General features: G+C 64.6%; 1 protein-coding gene across 2 annotated transcripts in view; it reads right to left on the bottom strand.

The window, feature by feature from the left end:
* Positions 1-15,858, bottom strand: part of SBF1 (SET binding factor 1) — a 39,616-nt gene that overhangs the window by 22,950 nt on the left and 808 nt on the right. For both annotated transcript variants that reach the window (XM_049884758.1, XM_049884757.1), the window contains exons 2-24: positions 8,777-8,862; positions 8,056-8,193; positions 7,768-7,926; positions 7,576-7,686; positions 7,036-7,141; positions 6,757-6,889; positions 6,405-6,513; positions 6,178-6,291; positions 5,982-6,059; positions 5,625-5,738; positions 5,407-5,535; positions 5,180-5,278; positions 4,875-5,079; positions 4,675-4,787; positions 3,671-3,820; positions 2,718-2,786; positions 2,470-2,628; positions 2,132-2,400; positions 1,652-1,824; positions 1,498-1,571; positions 1,045-1,240; positions 792-919; positions 29-207 (exon numbers count right to left, since the gene is read on the bottom strand). In XM_049884758.1, the coding sequence (XP_049740715.1) occupies positions 29-207; positions 792-919; positions 1,045-1,240; positions 1,498-1,571; positions 1,652-1,824; positions 2,132-2,400; positions 2,470-2,628; positions 2,718-2,786; positions 3,671-3,820; positions 4,675-4,787; positions 4,875-5,079; positions 5,180-5,278; positions 5,407-5,535; positions 5,625-5,738; positions 5,982-6,059; positions 6,178-6,291; positions 6,405-6,513; positions 6,757-6,889; positions 7,036-7,141; positions 7,576-7,686; positions 7,768-7,926; positions 8,056-8,193; positions 8,777-8,862 (3,091 nt within the window). The remainder of the gene's footprint in view (positions 1-28; positions 208-791; positions 920-1,044; positions 1,241-1,497; positions 1,572-1,651; positions 1,825-2,131; positions 2,401-2,469; positions 2,629-2,717; positions 2,787-3,670; positions 3,821-4,674; positions 4,788-4,874; positions 5,080-5,179; positions 5,279-5,406; positions 5,536-5,624; positions 5,739-5,981; positions 6,060-6,177; positions 6,292-6,404; positions 6,514-6,756; positions 6,890-7,035; positions 7,142-7,575; positions 7,687-7,767; positions 7,927-8,055; positions 8,194-8,776; positions 8,863-15,858) is intronic.

A 15,858-nucleotide genomic window follows, 5' to 3' on the forward strand; every position in this document is an offset into this window, starting at 1 on the left:
AGGTACCCTCTGAGAATTGGGCCCATACCTGAGGGAAGGCCCCTTGTCCTTGGTGGCCCGGGCTGGCCGGCCAGGCGTGTGGGCAGAGCCCCCAGTAAAGGCGAAGGTGCCCCTGACGTCTGGTGGGTACCGCAGCTTGTGCAGCTGCTTGCGAAAGAGCTCGGCACTGTCGGACCCCACCTCCTCGTCAAATGCCATCTTCAGCAGCTGTGCCAGACAAAGACACCCTCAGCAGATGACAAGGACCCCCTCAGCAGACAGAAGGCCCAGCCCGAGGCCCTGCCCACCAGTCTGGCCCCTCCTCAGCCGGCCAAAGGCCACACAGGCAGGTGAGCCATGAGGTGGCCCCTCGGCCCTTATGACTGGGGGACGCAGAATGAACAAGCATCCCTGAAATGGAGCTTGTGGGTACCAAAGTGGACAGCCCAGGCCCACTCCGCCATCATGACAGACGGGCCTCGTGCTCCCTCTGAGCATGCTCCCCTCCAGCGGCCCTCAAGGAGGAGAGAGACCAAGGAACACCCTTCCTCCTGTCCGACTGAAGCTGGAGCGCACTGAGCACCCCTGCAGGAGGCGAGGCACGCAGCTCACGCCAGCCCACAGACACGCCAAGTATCCTGGCCCAGTCCGCGGTGGACAGAGACAGAGGGCATGGGCCCACGCCAAACCCCTGGGACCCAGGGCCCCAGCAAGAGTCCACACATGAGCCCAGAGATCACAAAGGCCTGGAGGGAGCTGGCCAGGATGGCCCCCCATACCCCCCCACCGCCCTGAGCCCCCGGGGCCCCCACCTGGAACGTGCACGAGCGCAGCTGCAGCCCGTCCTGCAGGAGCTGGTCCACGTGCGTCTGGACACTGATGCGCTTCTCCTTGGTCAGTGCAGCCACTGGGAAGGAGCGCGCCACCACCTGCTCCCCGACTGAGAACAGCCGGGAGTCAGGGGGGCTCGGGGAGGGGCCACAGACTCCTAGGGCCCAAGCTGTTGGGGAGCCCATCTCCCACGGGGGCCCTGCAGCCCTGGGTACGGGGGGCAGGGAGGCTCACCCAGGGGGTCAGCAGGCATCCCCGTGAAGATGACTCGATACGTGGTGAGGAAGACGGCACCCTCAGCCGGCAGCAGTGCAGGGCCCCCCACGCCACCCCCTGCACCAGCCTCACGCCCGTCGGGGAGCAGGGAGACACGGAGGCCGTCTAGTACACACTCCTCGCCAGGCAGCAGGCGTGGCCGCAGCAGCTTAGGCTGCCAGGGGAGGGGAGTGGTCTCAGGTTGTGGTGGGACCTCCCCAGCACTCAAGGCCCAGAACCACCAGCATTCACGGCCTGGACTCCCCAACACTCACAGCCTAGACCCACAAGTGCCCACAGCCTGGATTCCCCTGCCCTCCTAGCCTGGGCCCCATGCCCATGTCCCAGACCCCCCAGCACTCCTGACCCAGACCCCTGTGCCCTCAGCCTGGGCCCAGCCTGCTGGCCCAGCCCTGTGCCCGCAGCCCTCACCTTCTGGATGGGCGGCAGTCTTTTGCTCTCACGGTGCACGGCCTCTAAGGTCTCAATGTGCATCTGGACGATGTCTGGGGGAGAACAGGTCTCATGCCCGGGGCCGCCCACACCTGCCCCGTTGGAAAGGAGTTGCATCCCAGACCCCCCATACCTGGCACCATGACATGCAGCCCCTTGAGGTGGTCGCTGGTAACCCCACTCTCTGTGCAGACCTTGTCCACAAAGCGGTTGATGAAGCGGACCACGGCCCCGGCCACGTCTGAGATCTCAGCGTCCTCAAAGCCGCTTTCTGTGTCGTAGCTGCCTGCCATGCTGCCCGCCATACTGCCAAGGAGGGCATGTGGGCACAGGCCCAAGGCCGGACCCCCCAAGGCGAGGATCCTACCCTCCTAGATGCTGGGAACCACGCAGCCAAAATCCAGCCCCTCAATGCTGGGACCCCACCCAAAGCTGAGACCTCCCACGTGAGGCCAGGATCCTCTGACCTCCCCCATACTGAGACCCCCCCTCCAAGGCCAGGACGGCCCCCTCGGCCAGGACTCCCCAGTGCTGGGACCCTTCCCGCCTTGGCCAGGACACCCTGGGGGGCCCAGGACACCACCCCCCAGGCCAAGACAGGGCGCAGGCCCACCTGTTGGTGACCAGGCTATTGCTGGCACTCTCCAGGTCTCCCAGGCCTGCACGGTCCCGCAGTAGCCGGCTCTTGCTGCTGTCCAGGGGCAGCAGGAGATAGCTCATTCGGTTGGCATAGTGGATGGCCTGGCTGAATACAGTGCTCTCCTCCTTCTGCACCAGCTCCTGCTGCTTCTCCCGACTCAACATTGGCCACAGGCGCCGCTGCTCTGAGGCCACGTCCAGGGCCGACCGCTCCTCATCACGCGGGAGTGCCTCCCCCACCTCCTGCACACAGCACACAGTGAGCCTGGCCCACCCTGCCCTGCCGGCCCCACCCGCCCAGGCCCAGCTCACCTGGGAGGGGGCGTGGTCCTCGGTGGGCTCCAGGTAGAGGGCCCGGATGTGGGTCTGCACGTCCCCATAGAACATGGCCTCCCAGAACTGTGGCGTGCTCCACACCACGTGCTCCTGCACGCAGCTGTACGCAAACTGTGTCACCCCAGGGCTCAGCTTCTGTGGGGCCAGGAAGGGGTCAGCAGGCTGCAGCCGGGGGGCGGTGACACCACAGGGCAGGCTGGGCTGGTGGGGCCACCGACACTCACCCGACAGAAGGCAGTGACCAGAGGCAGAAGAGCGGCTGCAACACCATGCTCGTCCATGGAGGTGCAGTCCTAGGCAGAGGTGGGCCTTGGTGTGATCCCCCCTTGCCAGACAGGCCCCCCAGTCACCGCCACCCCATACCGGGCCTTCCACCTGCACCTATTGCTATAGCTCCCCCAAGAACAAAAGAGGGCCCACACCCATCTGCCCTGACCCCTACACCCGCCTCCAATAAGGTCTTCCCCACATCGCCGCCACCTGCTGACCAGGACTTCCTCCCCCGTCACTGTTCCCAGCAGTGGGGTCCTCTGCATCCCCACACCAGCACTGCCACCTCCCAGCACTGCCCCCAGAAAACGGGTTCTCTGCCCACACATACTCGACCCCCCACTGTTGCTGTCCCTGGAGGAGTCCCCTGCCCCCACACACCAGGCCCCCCACTGATGTTATCCCTGGTGGAGTTTCCTGCCCCCCCCCACACTGGGTCCCCCACTGCTGCTGTCCCTGGAGGAGTCCCCTGCCCCCACACACCAGGCCCCCCACTGATGTTATCCCTGGAAGAGTTTCCTGCCCCCCCCACACACTGGGTCCCAAACTGCTGCTGTCCCTGGAGGGGTTCCCTGCCTCCACACACACTGGGTCCCCCACTGCTGCTGTCCCTGGAGGAGTTCCCTGCCCCCCCACACACTGGGTCCCCCACTGCTGCTGTCCCTGGAGGAGTCCCCTACCCCCACACACCAGGCCCCCCACTGCTGCTGTCCCTGGAGGGGTTCCCTGCCTCCACACACACTGGGTCCCCCACTGCTGCTGTCCCTGGAGGAGCTCCCTGCCACCACACACACCAGGTCCCCCCACTGCTGCTGTCCTTGGAGGGGCCCCCGCCCCCACACACTCTGGGCATCTCACCCTGTGCAGTGCCCCGATGAGGGGCCCCCACATCGTGTGGCGGCCTCACCTGCAGGCAGCAGTTCATCATGCGGACGACAAAGTCAAACTGCTGATGGTCCAGCACAGCCCGGTTCTGCTGCACATGCAGGTGCAGCTCCTGGGTGAGGCAGCGGCGGGCAGCACGGCCCTTCAGGGCCCTCAGCACAGCTGGCAGCAACTGGGGATACAGCCAGGTCACAAGGGCCCGCCTGCAGGGCCCGGTCATGGCCCAGCAGGCAGGGGCACGTGGGGCCGTGAGTGTGAAACTGGCCGGGATGGGGCGCGCCAGGTAGCAGAAACCAAGCATTGTCCTGGTTAGGCAGCCCCTGAGCAGTAACAGCTGTGTGAACTTGCAACAGACGCAGCAAGTCTGTGACCAAGAACTGCCGCGTGTATGCACACGCATGGGGTCCGGGGCAGCACCACTCACCAAAGGCTGGTCTGCATGGCACCCAGAGACCTGGGGCAGGGCCCTGCACACCCCCGTGCTCCCCTTCCCACGCGCTCCCCTCCCCTCCACGCACACCCTCCCCGCCCCTGTGCTAGCCCCCTTTTGCTCCCTTGCCCTGCACAGGCTCCCCTCCACGTGTGCTCCTTCCCCACAGGCTCTGCACCCCCACAGCTAAGGTGTCTGGTGACAAACATGCAGCGCTGAGCAGCGTGCATGCGCCGTTGTCCACAAATGGAAAAAAGAAACCGTGCATGGGGCCCCACGATTTTTTCTGGGAATGACTCAGAAAAAACAGTGGAGACCTCTGGTCCTCTGAATTTCTAAAACCTGAAGCACGGCCATCCCCGCTGGCCTCCCTTCTGGGCCGGAGCTCTACCAAGCAGACTGCTCTACCTCCCCAAGGCCGTGTGCTGAGGCCAAGGGACATCCGAGAGGCAGGCATCCACCTGCCCTTCGGGCTGCTGCCACACAGTGAGGTCCGCGGTGCCCATGCAGAGCCAGTGCCACCCTGTGAGCAGGCCCATGTGCTGCCCCAGCCTCAGCCCAGGTGCTGCCGCCAGCACTACCCGTGCCATGCCCACCTTTTTTGCCTCCAGCATCTTCCCCTCAAACACGTAGGAGATGCAGTTGCGGACCACCTCCAGCCGGCGGGCGCTGTTGGCGTGGAGCCCACTGCTCCGCTCCAGGATGGCAGCTGTGAAGGCAGAGGGTGCTAAGCCAACCCCACACGCCTTGGCCGTGCTGGGGAGGCCTGGGGATGCGAGACCCAACCCCAACGCACTCATGGGGGGCCCTGAGGGCACAGTGGTCCTCCTCTCAGCCCGTACAGCCGGGGGTGCACCCTGCATTTTGGCGGCGGCCTGGTCCACGATCCACTGCACGGTGCCCTCATCCAGTCGAGGGAAGGGCCGCAGTGCTCGTCTCAGGTGGCTGGACTCCATCGGCCGCTGCACCTTGTGCATGGTCACCGCGGGATACGGGTTCTCCTGGACGGGGGGACAGCATGGGAGGAAGCAGGCAGGGTGCCCCACACACCCCCTCGGCCTGCCACCCCTCAGCCTCCTCCACCCACCCTGCCCACCTTACATTCTTATACAGCTGCTCTGCCAGTTCCCTGACGTGACGCAGGACTCGCTGGGGGTAGTTCTCATCTGCCCGCATCCGTGCCACCTCACGGGCCACCAGCTAGGGGGAGGCAGCATCAGGCAGGCTGGCCAGGGCGGGGGCCCCCTCCAGCTAGGAGGGGCAGGATCAGGCAGGCTAGCCAGGGCAGGGGTTCCCCTCCAGCTGCGGGGGCAGGGGCAGGGGCGCACCTCATCAAACAGGTCTGTGGAGCGGTAGGGGACCCCGCGCTCCGACACGAAGCCCGCAAAGGCCATGCCCTCCAGCACCTTCATCAGGAAGTCGTCCTCCACCAGTCCCCGCTGGCCCAGGAAGGCTGCCTGGAAGCACGCAAGGGGCTCAGCTCTCAGGATCCACTGGCCAGGCATCACCTCCTGCCACCCCACCAGGCACTGGGCCGAGTGCCCACCTTGTGGAAGCGGATGACGGGCTCAGGGTGTATGCGGACGATGTGCAGGCACCAGCGGTAGCCCTGCAGGAGCTGAGCGAAGAGCCTCAGGAAGACTGCACGCAGCTCCTTGTCCTGGGGGTGGTGCTGGTGAAGGCTCTGCCCCAGCTCCCCAGGACCCCCACCCCCAGAGGCTCCCCATGGCCCAGTGCCAAGTCCAGACTGACCCTCAACGTGGCCTCAAGGGCCCCGAGATCTGGCCCTGCCAGCCCCCCACGGCCCCCCTACAAGCGAGAGGCCTGGAAGGGGTGGGGCCGCTGGGCACTATGAGTGGGAGTACCCGGGGCACGGGGCCAAAATGGAGAGCAGCGTGCCCACCTGCATCTTCAGGGAGGAGGAGGATGTCACAGGGGGCGGGAAGGCGAGATCAGCCAGCTCCAGCTCTGGATCCAGGACCTGAGGAAGCAGGGGGAGCAGCGTTCAGGGAGCCACCGGCCACCAATGCTGGGACCCTGGCAGCGGGCAGCCCTGGCTCCACCCCCCGGGTCCCTGTGGCCCCCACACCCCCCCTCACCATGCTCAGAACACTGTGTGTCTGGCTCTGCAGTGGCTCCGGCAAGGGTGGGATGTGCACACACTCAGGGACAGTCACCGTCCCCCCATCAAGATCAGCAATGATCACGTCCAGCTGTGGGGAGAAGAAGACGTCAGGACACCGCAGTGCCTTTCAGCAGGACCCCGGCTTTCACGCTTCCCATCAGGGACGAGGCAGGCTGTGCAGCCACCTGGCAGAGTCCTCACCAGCTCCTGGGTCTCTGCCTGGAAGGCCGCGTTGACTCCGATGATGAAAGGTGTGGGCGTGCTGAGAACCTCCAGGAGCTGTGCCGGCAGGATGGGCACGTAGGTGAAGCTGCAACAGGCCAGGGCTCAGTGTGTGAGCCACACCAGGGCAGCCACAGGGCGGGGACTGGGGGAGCCAGGTGAGGAGCTGGGCCAGGGCAGGGGGTCAGGGCGAGGACAGGGGCAACAAGGTAGTGAAACTGAGGCAGTGAGGGGCTGGAGTGGCAAGGACAGGGGGCGAGGGCCAGGGTGGGCCAGGGCAGTGGGGAAGCAGAGGTGGGCAGGCGGGCGGGGGGGTGCTGAGGTGGGATACCTGTATCGGAGGGGGAACAGCAGTGCCAGGAGGCCCCGGCAGGCGTCTGCAAGCCGCTGGTAGCTCCGGGACAAGAAGAGGATCTTGTGCTCAGTGAGCGCCGCACAGAACAAGGACAGCACGTTGGTGATGCCTGAGAAAGAAGACAGGCTTGGAAAAGAGCCCTAGGTCCCTACCTGCACAGGAAAGAGCCCCCACCTCGGGCCCAGGCCCACATGCGCTAGAGAGGAGCAGCGGCTGTGGGGGACGAGGCTGTGCAGCGGGTGGGTGGGGGCTCACCAAGCTGGCGGAAGAGCAGGGCCACGCTACAGCAGCTGACTGGCAGGGAGTCAGTGAGTGGTGTCTGGATAACCTGCCGGTCACCTGCACCCAGAGAGATTGTTCTCTGCAGGAGAGAGAAGTGTCAGGGCCCAGCAGCCCCGACCAGACCGCGTGAGCCCTGCTCCATGGCCCAGCACCCAACAGACCCTGAGATGGGCTGGATGGGGCACAGGGGCCGGGACAGGCCCTGGGAAAGTGGAACAACAAAAGAGTCCGTACCGCTCCTTCCTCAACAGAGTCCAGCTGCACAGGACAGACGGGCAGAGAAACACAGTTAGACACACAGCCGGCCACTCAAGAGGCAGACAGAGATACCAGAGAGGAGTAAGATAAACAGTCAGACACTAACGTCCAGAGAACAGACCAGACAGACACACGCCTGGGAGTAAAAGGACAGAGCTGAGGGACACCAGGCCCAGGGGAGGCCGGGCAGTGCTCTGGGGCTACAAGGGGCCTGTGCCCGTGACCAAGAGTGTGGGCCTGCGGCAGGAGACCCACCTGTGAGCCCCCAGCGAGGGGGATGGTGCAGGTGAGCAGGTTCCCAATGACGCTCTCCAGGGACACGCTCAGGCCCTCGACGTGGACCGTGTAAATGAGCCCCAGGCTGTTCTGCAGTGACCACAGTCCGGAGTGGAGGCACAGTCGGCAGGAAGCCCCATCCCGCCCCACCCCGCCCGGCCGCCACCTCACCCTGAACACCTCTGTATGGTCCAGCCTTGACACCAGCACCAGGGTCTTTGGAGCAAACAGCTGGCCAGGGGGACTTGGGGATGTGGGCGACAGTCGCATAGGGACCCCCTCCTCCGCTAACTCCTCACTCCCTGCAGCGTCCTCAGCACACACAGCGTCCTGAGCACAGATGCCCCGTTGGCCTGGCTCTGACAGGCAGGCCCCCCACCCAGCACCCACTCAGCCACAGGGAGGGATGGGATAGGAGAGAGCAGGTTTGGGGGCCTTGGCACAAGCAGCCAATCTGACCTGGGCAGGTTCCGCTGGCTCCCAGAAGGTCAGGCAGGCACAGTAGTGCCGCTCGGAGTTGATATCCGTGAGGACGGCAACGAAGAACGTTGGTGGGTTCCGCTCGGCACACAGCTGCCACCCGCTGGGCTGGCAGAACTGTGGGGAGGGGTCAATGGTCAGTCCCTCTGCCCGACTCATCTTCACTGCCAGGGCTGTGCTGGAGCCAGGATGCCTGGGTTCCACCCCGGCTTGGGCAACACCTCACTCTGGGCCAGCGCCCACTATGAGCAAGGGGTGTGTGCACAACAGCGAGGCACCAGGTGGCTCCCCAGCCAGGCCATGCTCCGCCCTCGCGTGGCCCCGGACCTCCTCTCATGTGCCAGGCCAGGCCTACCCAGCAGGGAGCAGGGACACAGCAAAGCCTTCAGCACAGTCTTTGGATGGGGAGGGCAGTGGGGGCACCCTGTCTCTCCAACAGCAGCCCCCGCCTGTCCATACCACATACTACCCCTACCTGCTCCACGCCTGGGGAGCACGTAATCCCCCAGCTCCACGCCTGGGGAGCACGTAATCCCCCAGCTCCACACCCTGGGGAGCACCCCTCCTCCCCAGCTCCATGCCCTGGTGAGCGCCCCACCCCAGCTCCACTCCCTGGGGAGCATCCCACCCCAGCTTCACACCCTGGGGAGCACCCTTCCCCCCCAGCTCCATGCCCTGGGGAGCACCTCTCCCCACTCACCAGCTCGATGCCCTGAGGAAACGGGTTGTCCTCCCAGTCCTTCTCCGGAAAGCGCTGCAGGATCTGGCCCTGGCCTTCCCCACTCCCTGGGGAGAAGATCGGGGGTCAGGGTACCCTACCACCTCCCACACCCCCACCCTGTCAGGAGAGGCTCGAGGGTCTGAGAAGGCTGTCTTGTGGCCCTGGGTGGAGACGTCCTTCACCTGGGCCCTCATCTGGCTCCAGACAAGTCGCAGCTCCCAGACCCATCATTTCCCTAAAAATAGCCCTGAGTGGAGAGGCCGCTGGGCAGCTACAGGCCCTGGGGGCCGCCAAGGGCAAACCAGAGGCCCTGATGCAGGACTGGACCCCGCAGAGCTTAGGCTGGGCCCAAGACAAGACTGGTGGGCCCAGGAAAACAAGCAAGCCTCCAAGGCACCTTCCAGCCCCGTCCAGCACCCTGCCCAAGGCTCAGCCCTGCCAGACCCTCCTGGAGCTGCTGCAGACCTGCCCGATGAACCTGAGCCAGGGAACTCCACGGCCCCCCCACACCTGCCCACTCGCCTGACCATTCCAGGCACTCCAGCCCCAGGTGAGGTGCTCTGCATCCCACAGTCCTGAGGCCTGCAACCACTCGGGGACAGTGGCAGTGAGCAAGTGTGTCTTGTTCACACTCTGGACCGGAGGACACTCAGGCACCTCAGGGCTCGGGCCAGGCCTGCTCCCTGACACTGACACCACCTTCAGAGCCTCAGGGCCCCATGACAATCAGGCCCATGCACAGGCCCTGGAAGACGGGGCTCAGCAAGCGCACCTCCCGCCACCAGGACCAAGTGGGGAGCTGCGGGCAGAGAGCAAGGGACTTGGTCTCAGGTTGTCTCCTGCAAGGGCACCCAGCAGTTGCCTGAGAGCTGGGTGCCCAGAACTCGTGGCCACATTGACAGCAACTCACTGGAGTCTGGGAAGTTGGGGGAGGGCTCTCAGTGTGTGCCCAGAGGCCCACGCCCCTCATGGTCACCCGTATTGAGCCCCGTCATGGGCCCCCTTGCACACCATGCCCCCAGCCCGCTGGCCTTGATAGCTTCCCACAACCCTCTCCACCACTGGAACCCGTGGCCCCAGCCTGTTCAGGCCTGCCCCCACCTCATCCAGGGCACTGCTCCAGTGCTCACACGGGGGTGGCCAGAGGTCCTGCCCCTTGCCACCCCCTGCAAAGCCAAACCAGGAGAGATGACCAAGGAGGGTGGACGTGGTATCCTTCCTCTAGCTCCCACTCATCACGGAAGCCTCTCCTGGGCCAGCTCGGCACCACCACATCGCTGGAGATGGCAGGGGCTTGGCACAAACACTCTGCAGCCCCAGAGGCCTGGCGGGGTGCCGTGCCAACCCCAACCAGCACCTGGCCGAGCACCTGAGTGAGCACAGGAGCATCTGGGCAGCCCGGGCCCTGGACCCCCGCACCGCGAGCAGACCCGGCACCCTCGGCCTCATCCCCCAGGTCCTCCTAAGGGTAAAGGAGTCGGCCAGCACCTGGGAGACCACTGCTTCCTCAGGGAACAGAGGGGAGCAGGGTGCCAGGACTGTCCCACAGCAGGTTGCTGCTAGGCCAGAGGCGGAGGTGAGGGGCCACAAGCTCTGACTCACAAACCTCAGCTTCCTGCCTCCCCTCCCCCACCAACACTACCACAGACACAGCAGTCAGGGCTGCTCCTGAACAAGGTGGGGGGAGGGGGCAAGAGGAAGACAGGTGTCTGCTAGGCCACCACCCACACACCCACACCCAACATGCAGTCCCAGGCGGCACGCGTACACACCCCCTGCTAGCCCTGGAATGGGCTCCTCCCATTAAACCCCCAAGGGCCTACTCTTTGGTCTGGGCCCCAGGCCACCATCTGGCTCCTGCCCTGAAGGGCACCCAGGGCCCACCCAGACAGGCCAAGGAAGGAAGAGGGGGTGTGGGCAGGGACCTCGGCCTCCCTCTCAAGGCTGGGCAGGCAGGTGGGTGGCCTTCAGACGGTATAGCTCCGGGCAGCTTCTCCCCCATGGGAAGTGAGCACAGAGCCGTGCACCACCCCCCGCCGCCACAGAGAACAAACCCCGAGCTCTCAGGTTCCACATATGGCTCCCCACAAGTAGATACATCTCCATGGAGCCCCCACGTGCCCAATGGTCCCTGGCTAACCCCCTCCACCAGGGTGTTTTCTGGAGCCTGCTCGGGGAGGCCTCAGCTCCCAGGACGCCTCCCCGCCCCCAGTGACTACTTGGACACCTACAGGCCTTCTCGGCTTTATGCTCAGGAGCAAGAAGCCACCTGCTCCTCCACCCCCAACCCTGGTCCAGCCCAGAGCCCCAACTAAGTGGTGTTTGTTGAATGTGTTCAGCAGCCACACACACTGCCATCCTTCCCACACCCAGGCCCACTCACTCCACAAAGCACAAATCCCTGGCGGGAAGTGCAGGGCTGCCCCAGAGCCAAGCAGAGGCCCAGAGCAGGACCTGGACCAGGACCCAGCACCCAGAGCAGAACTCAGAGCAAGGCCAGACCCGGGACCAGACCAGGGCCTGGACCTAGAGCAAGACCCTGGCCAGAACAGGTCCAGGGCGACTTCTCTAATGGGGTACTGTGGAAGGCCCAGCCAGCTTCAGCCCATGTGCACCTCAATTTCCAGTCTCCTTTCAACCCTTGCGGCCCTGCCTGCACCTCAGCGCTCCCTGCCACACTCAAGATCTTGAGGCCTCTGCCTGCACGGCCTTACCTGCTGCTGGGCAGCCAGAGAGAGAAGGGTGCCCCTCCTGCTCCAGGGACAAGACCAAGGCAACCAGTGCAGTTATGTGTCAAAGAAAGGGCTCTCTGCGGGGCCCTGAAAGGAGGTGCTCCAAGGCCGCCTGACACCCAGACAAAAGTCCCCTCTCCTCCACCTGGAGCAGAGTGCACCAGCTCCACTTCTCCAGCGGCGACCCGTGTGGACCTCAGGCCTGAAAGCCAAAGAGGTGAGGGCAGCACAGGCCACAGCTGGTAGCAGGCTGTGGGCAGCACTTCATCCCAACGCTCTGACACCTAAACCAACCAACTAACCCACTGCTGTCAACTCGATTCCAACTCATAGCGACCCCACGTTATGGACCAGAACAGCCTCATGGAGTTTCCAAGGAGCGCCTGGCAGATATGAACTGCCGACCCTTTGGTTAGCAGCTGCAGCACTTAACCACTATGCCACCAGGGTTTCTAGGGAGGGCCAACACCATCACTGGCCACTGTGGGGAGAAGTGAATAGAGACCCACAGCCTCCTCTGCTCTCCCCATCTCTGCAGGAGACTCTCACTCCCCCCCATACAAGGGGACACCCACAGCCTCCTCTGCGCCCCCCACCTCTGCAGGAGGCTCCCACTCCCCCATACAAGGGGAGACCCAACAGCCTCCTCTGCGACCCCCCCATCTCTGCAGGAGGCTCCCACTCCCCCCACTGAACAAGGAGAGACCCACAGCCTCCTCTGCGCCCCCCTCCTCTGCAGAAGGCTCCTACTTTCTCCCCGTACAAGGAGAGACCCGCAGCATCTTCTGTGCCTCCCCATCCCTGCAGAAGGCTGCCAACCCCCCACCACAAGGAAGAGACCCACAGCCTCCTCTGTGCCCCCAATCCTTGAAGGAGGCTCCCACTCCCCCCATTGAACAAGGAGAGATCCACAGCCTCCTCTGCTCTCCCCACCTCTGCAGGAGGCTCCCACTCCCCCCAAACAACGGGAGACCCACAGCCTCCTCTGCGCCCCCCACCTCTGCAGGAGGCTCCCACTCCCCCCATTGAACAAGGGGAGACCCAACAGCCTCCTCTGCGACCCCCCCCATCTCTGCAGGAGGCTCCTACTTTCCCCACTGAACAAGGAGAGACCCACAACCTCCTCTGTGCCCCCCCATCTCTGCAGAAGGCTCCTACTTTCTCCCCATACAAGGAGAGACCCGCAGCATCCTCTGTGCCTCCCCATCCCTGCAGAAGACTGCCAACCCCCCACCACAAGGTAGAGACCCACAGCCTCCTCTGTGCCCCCAATCCTTGAAAGAGGCTCCCACTCCCCCCACTGTACAAGGAGAGACCCACATCCTCCCCTGAGGACCCCTGCCCCGGCCCTGAAGCAGGCTCCCGCCCTCCACCCCCCCCAAGTCCAGCTGTAGGAAGAGGGGAGGGAGAGAGGAAGGACAGCCTCCTCCACTGCTGTTCCTCCTACCCAGACCTCACGACGCAGGCGCACCCCGCCCCAGGCAACCACAGCATGTACAGAGGAGGGGCCGCAGCTTCCCCAGTCGTCCTCCCCTCACCGCCCCCACCCCACACGCTCCCTCAGTCCCAGAGGCAGACTGGACCAGGGCTGACCCAGGCTGCAGACCCTCTGGGCTCCTTGGGTGGTGGCTGGGAACCAACTGTGGCCTCCCAAACAGCCCCAACCTGCTCCAGAGGGCGGGCAGGCGTGCACATGGGTGGGGACAGGACACAGGCCCAGGAATGTGGCCCAGCTCATCACAGCCAGGGCCGACAGGCGGGCTGCGGGAAGCGGGCGATGAACCACCTCTTCTCTGAGACTTGGTGGGGAGCGGGTGCCCACCAGCAGCAGGAGAGTGCCTCGCCCACCCTCCCTGGAGCAGACTCGAGGCCAAGGCAGTGCGTCTCCCAACAGCTCTACAGACACACTGCTCACTGAGCACACGTGTGAAGACCACTGGCTACCGTCCGTGCCAACAGGGCCAGGAGGTTCCACTGTGTCCTGGGGCCCATGGCCCAGAAGGAGCTGGATCCTTATTCGCTAAGTGCAGGATTGGACCTAGCCCCGCTCACCAGGGAGAAGGAGGCCTTAGAAGGGAGGTGGGGTCCCTGCCTGCCCTGGCTCAACAGGACACCTCCCAGATGGGTCCAACTGGCAGTGACCCATGCACAAAGACCCTCCTTCAAGTGCCTGAGCTTAACCCAGGCCACCGAGACGCACACCTAGGCGGCACTCCAGCAGGACAGGACATCCCGATCCAGGCCAGCCGCAAGTCCCCTAGCCCAGAGGACACCTGCATCTCTGTCCTGATGACCTGGAGCTGCAGGACGCCCTGCATGTCAGTGCCTGACATAAAACCCCATCTGCGGAGCCTCCTGGTGCTGTGGCTTCGTGTGCCATCACCTCATCCTCACGTAGCCCAGGAAGCCACCGCATCTCCAGATGTGGAAACAGGCTCAGACAGGCGAGCAAGTGGCCTACAGAACTGACAAGTGACAAGGCAGGGACCACTCAACCCTGTGCCAGGGTCCTCTGCTTCTGGTGCCTTCCAGGCCCAGCCACTTGTCCCTGCCCTCCGCCTGAGGCCTGTCCTGCCCAGGGGTGCCATGAGGCTGGGTGGTGGGCAGCAGCTGGCCAGTTCTAACTCTGAAAGCAGTGGGGAGGGGCTCCACGGCCCCCCACTGCTGTGGACTGCTTGGGGACTACTCCTCCCCACCACTGAGGGTGAGTGGCCTGCTGGCTCCAGCCCTCTACCCTGTCCTCAAAGGCCACACGCGCAGAGGTGCCCCCGAGTGTGGTTCCTGCAGCGAGCGCACCACAACCAGCTGTCATCGCACCCTGTTTGTCCCTGCTTGTGCTACCCTTCCATTCACCCTCAACTCTCCACACCCAGTGTCACTGCCTGGCCCCTGGGCCTGTGGGATCTTCCAACCCCGCCCTCCCCGACAAGGCCTTCTGCTTCACCAGCCTCTCAGTACTCTCTTCCTGAGCTGCTCCAGCACCTAGTCCAAGCCCCTCCTACACACACACTGGCTGCCTGCAAAGCCTCTGCCCCAGGCAGTATAGCCTCCTTGCTGTGCCCCCACCTGGGCCTCTGCACAGACTGCACTCCCTCTGGGGTTGACAGCAAGCCCACTGTGTGCGTGGGGTTGGGGTCCTCACCTGTGCGAATTCTGACTGAGAATGCTGTGGGGAAAGTGTATTCAGAGAAAGGAGGGTGACGCTGGGGGAGGAGGGGAGAGGAAGGCTTGGGGACAAGAAGGACTCTGGGAATGGACTGCCAACAACATTCACAGTTTCAGTAGGTAGAAACCCGATGAAAGGACAGGCCAGGGCCACACTCCTTGCCCCTGCAGAGCCAAGATGTAAGCCTACCACCTGGCTCCCAAGTAGACAGCCTGGGTGCAGATCCCGGCCCGGTGTGAGCTGAGCCTAAGCACTGACCCTCTGTGCGCCTGATTCTGCTCCTCACGTATTGACAGCAGGACCAGCCTCAGTGGCAGCAGCAGGCAATGAGATCATGCTCACAGAGGGCCCGGTGCTGGGCCTAGCATGGTGAGCGCCTCGCCAACGCCACGTCTTTGTGGCTGCTGCTGCTGTCTGCTGCTGCTGTCGCTGCTGGATCGCAGTTTCTCCTACCCCCCTGGGTGAATGGGGCTCAGACACAGGCATGGACCCCAGACCTCCTGGACACCAGCCCCAGTCACCTCTCTGATCCCCCATCAAGAGCTGGGTGCACAGGCTGTCTATCAGGAAAGCTCTTTTCTGTCCTCCCAACATTTCCTTCCAAGATCCTCCAGTTCTATAACCATCTCCCCCATGACGGGGCCCTGAACCCGCAATCTCTTACAGCCCGCCAAGGCTGCTGGAGGAACCATGCTGTTGGGGCCTGGTAGCAGAAACATCGCACACCCCAGGCCTCCAGGCTGCAGACCTGAAGCACTGGGGTCAGAGGAAGGCTTGCAGGCCAATGACCCGCGCCCCTGGAGTCAGAGCCACCCGGCAGCCTGCCAAGGCGGAGAGCCCATTCCACCCAACCGGGAGGCAGGGAGGCTGAGCCGCCCCGGGACCCTCCCACCCCGGCGACGCCAAGGCACTGCCTGACTCCGTCTGCCCGGAGCGGGGCGCGTCGCCTGCTCCGTCCTGCCACATCGCCCCCTGCCCGTCTCAGGAGCGCTCCCAGCTCCCCGGCCCCCTCCCGCCCCGTGGCCCCCGGAGCCCCTCAGACGCCACCGGCCGCCCTCGGCCCGAGACCCGGAGCCCCCCGGACGCCCCCGGACGCCCTCGGCCCGAGCCCCGGAGCCCCCCGGACGCCCCCGGCCGCCCTCGGCCCGAGCCCCGGAGCCCCT

This window comes from Elephas maximus, chromosome 4, assembly GCF_024166365.1.
Source record: "Elephas maximus indicus isolate mEleMax1 chromosome 4, mEleMax1 primary haplotype, whole genome shotgun sequence".
Lineage (NCBI taxonomy): Eukaryota > Metazoa > Chordata > Mammalia > Proboscidea > Elephantidae > Elephas > Elephas maximus.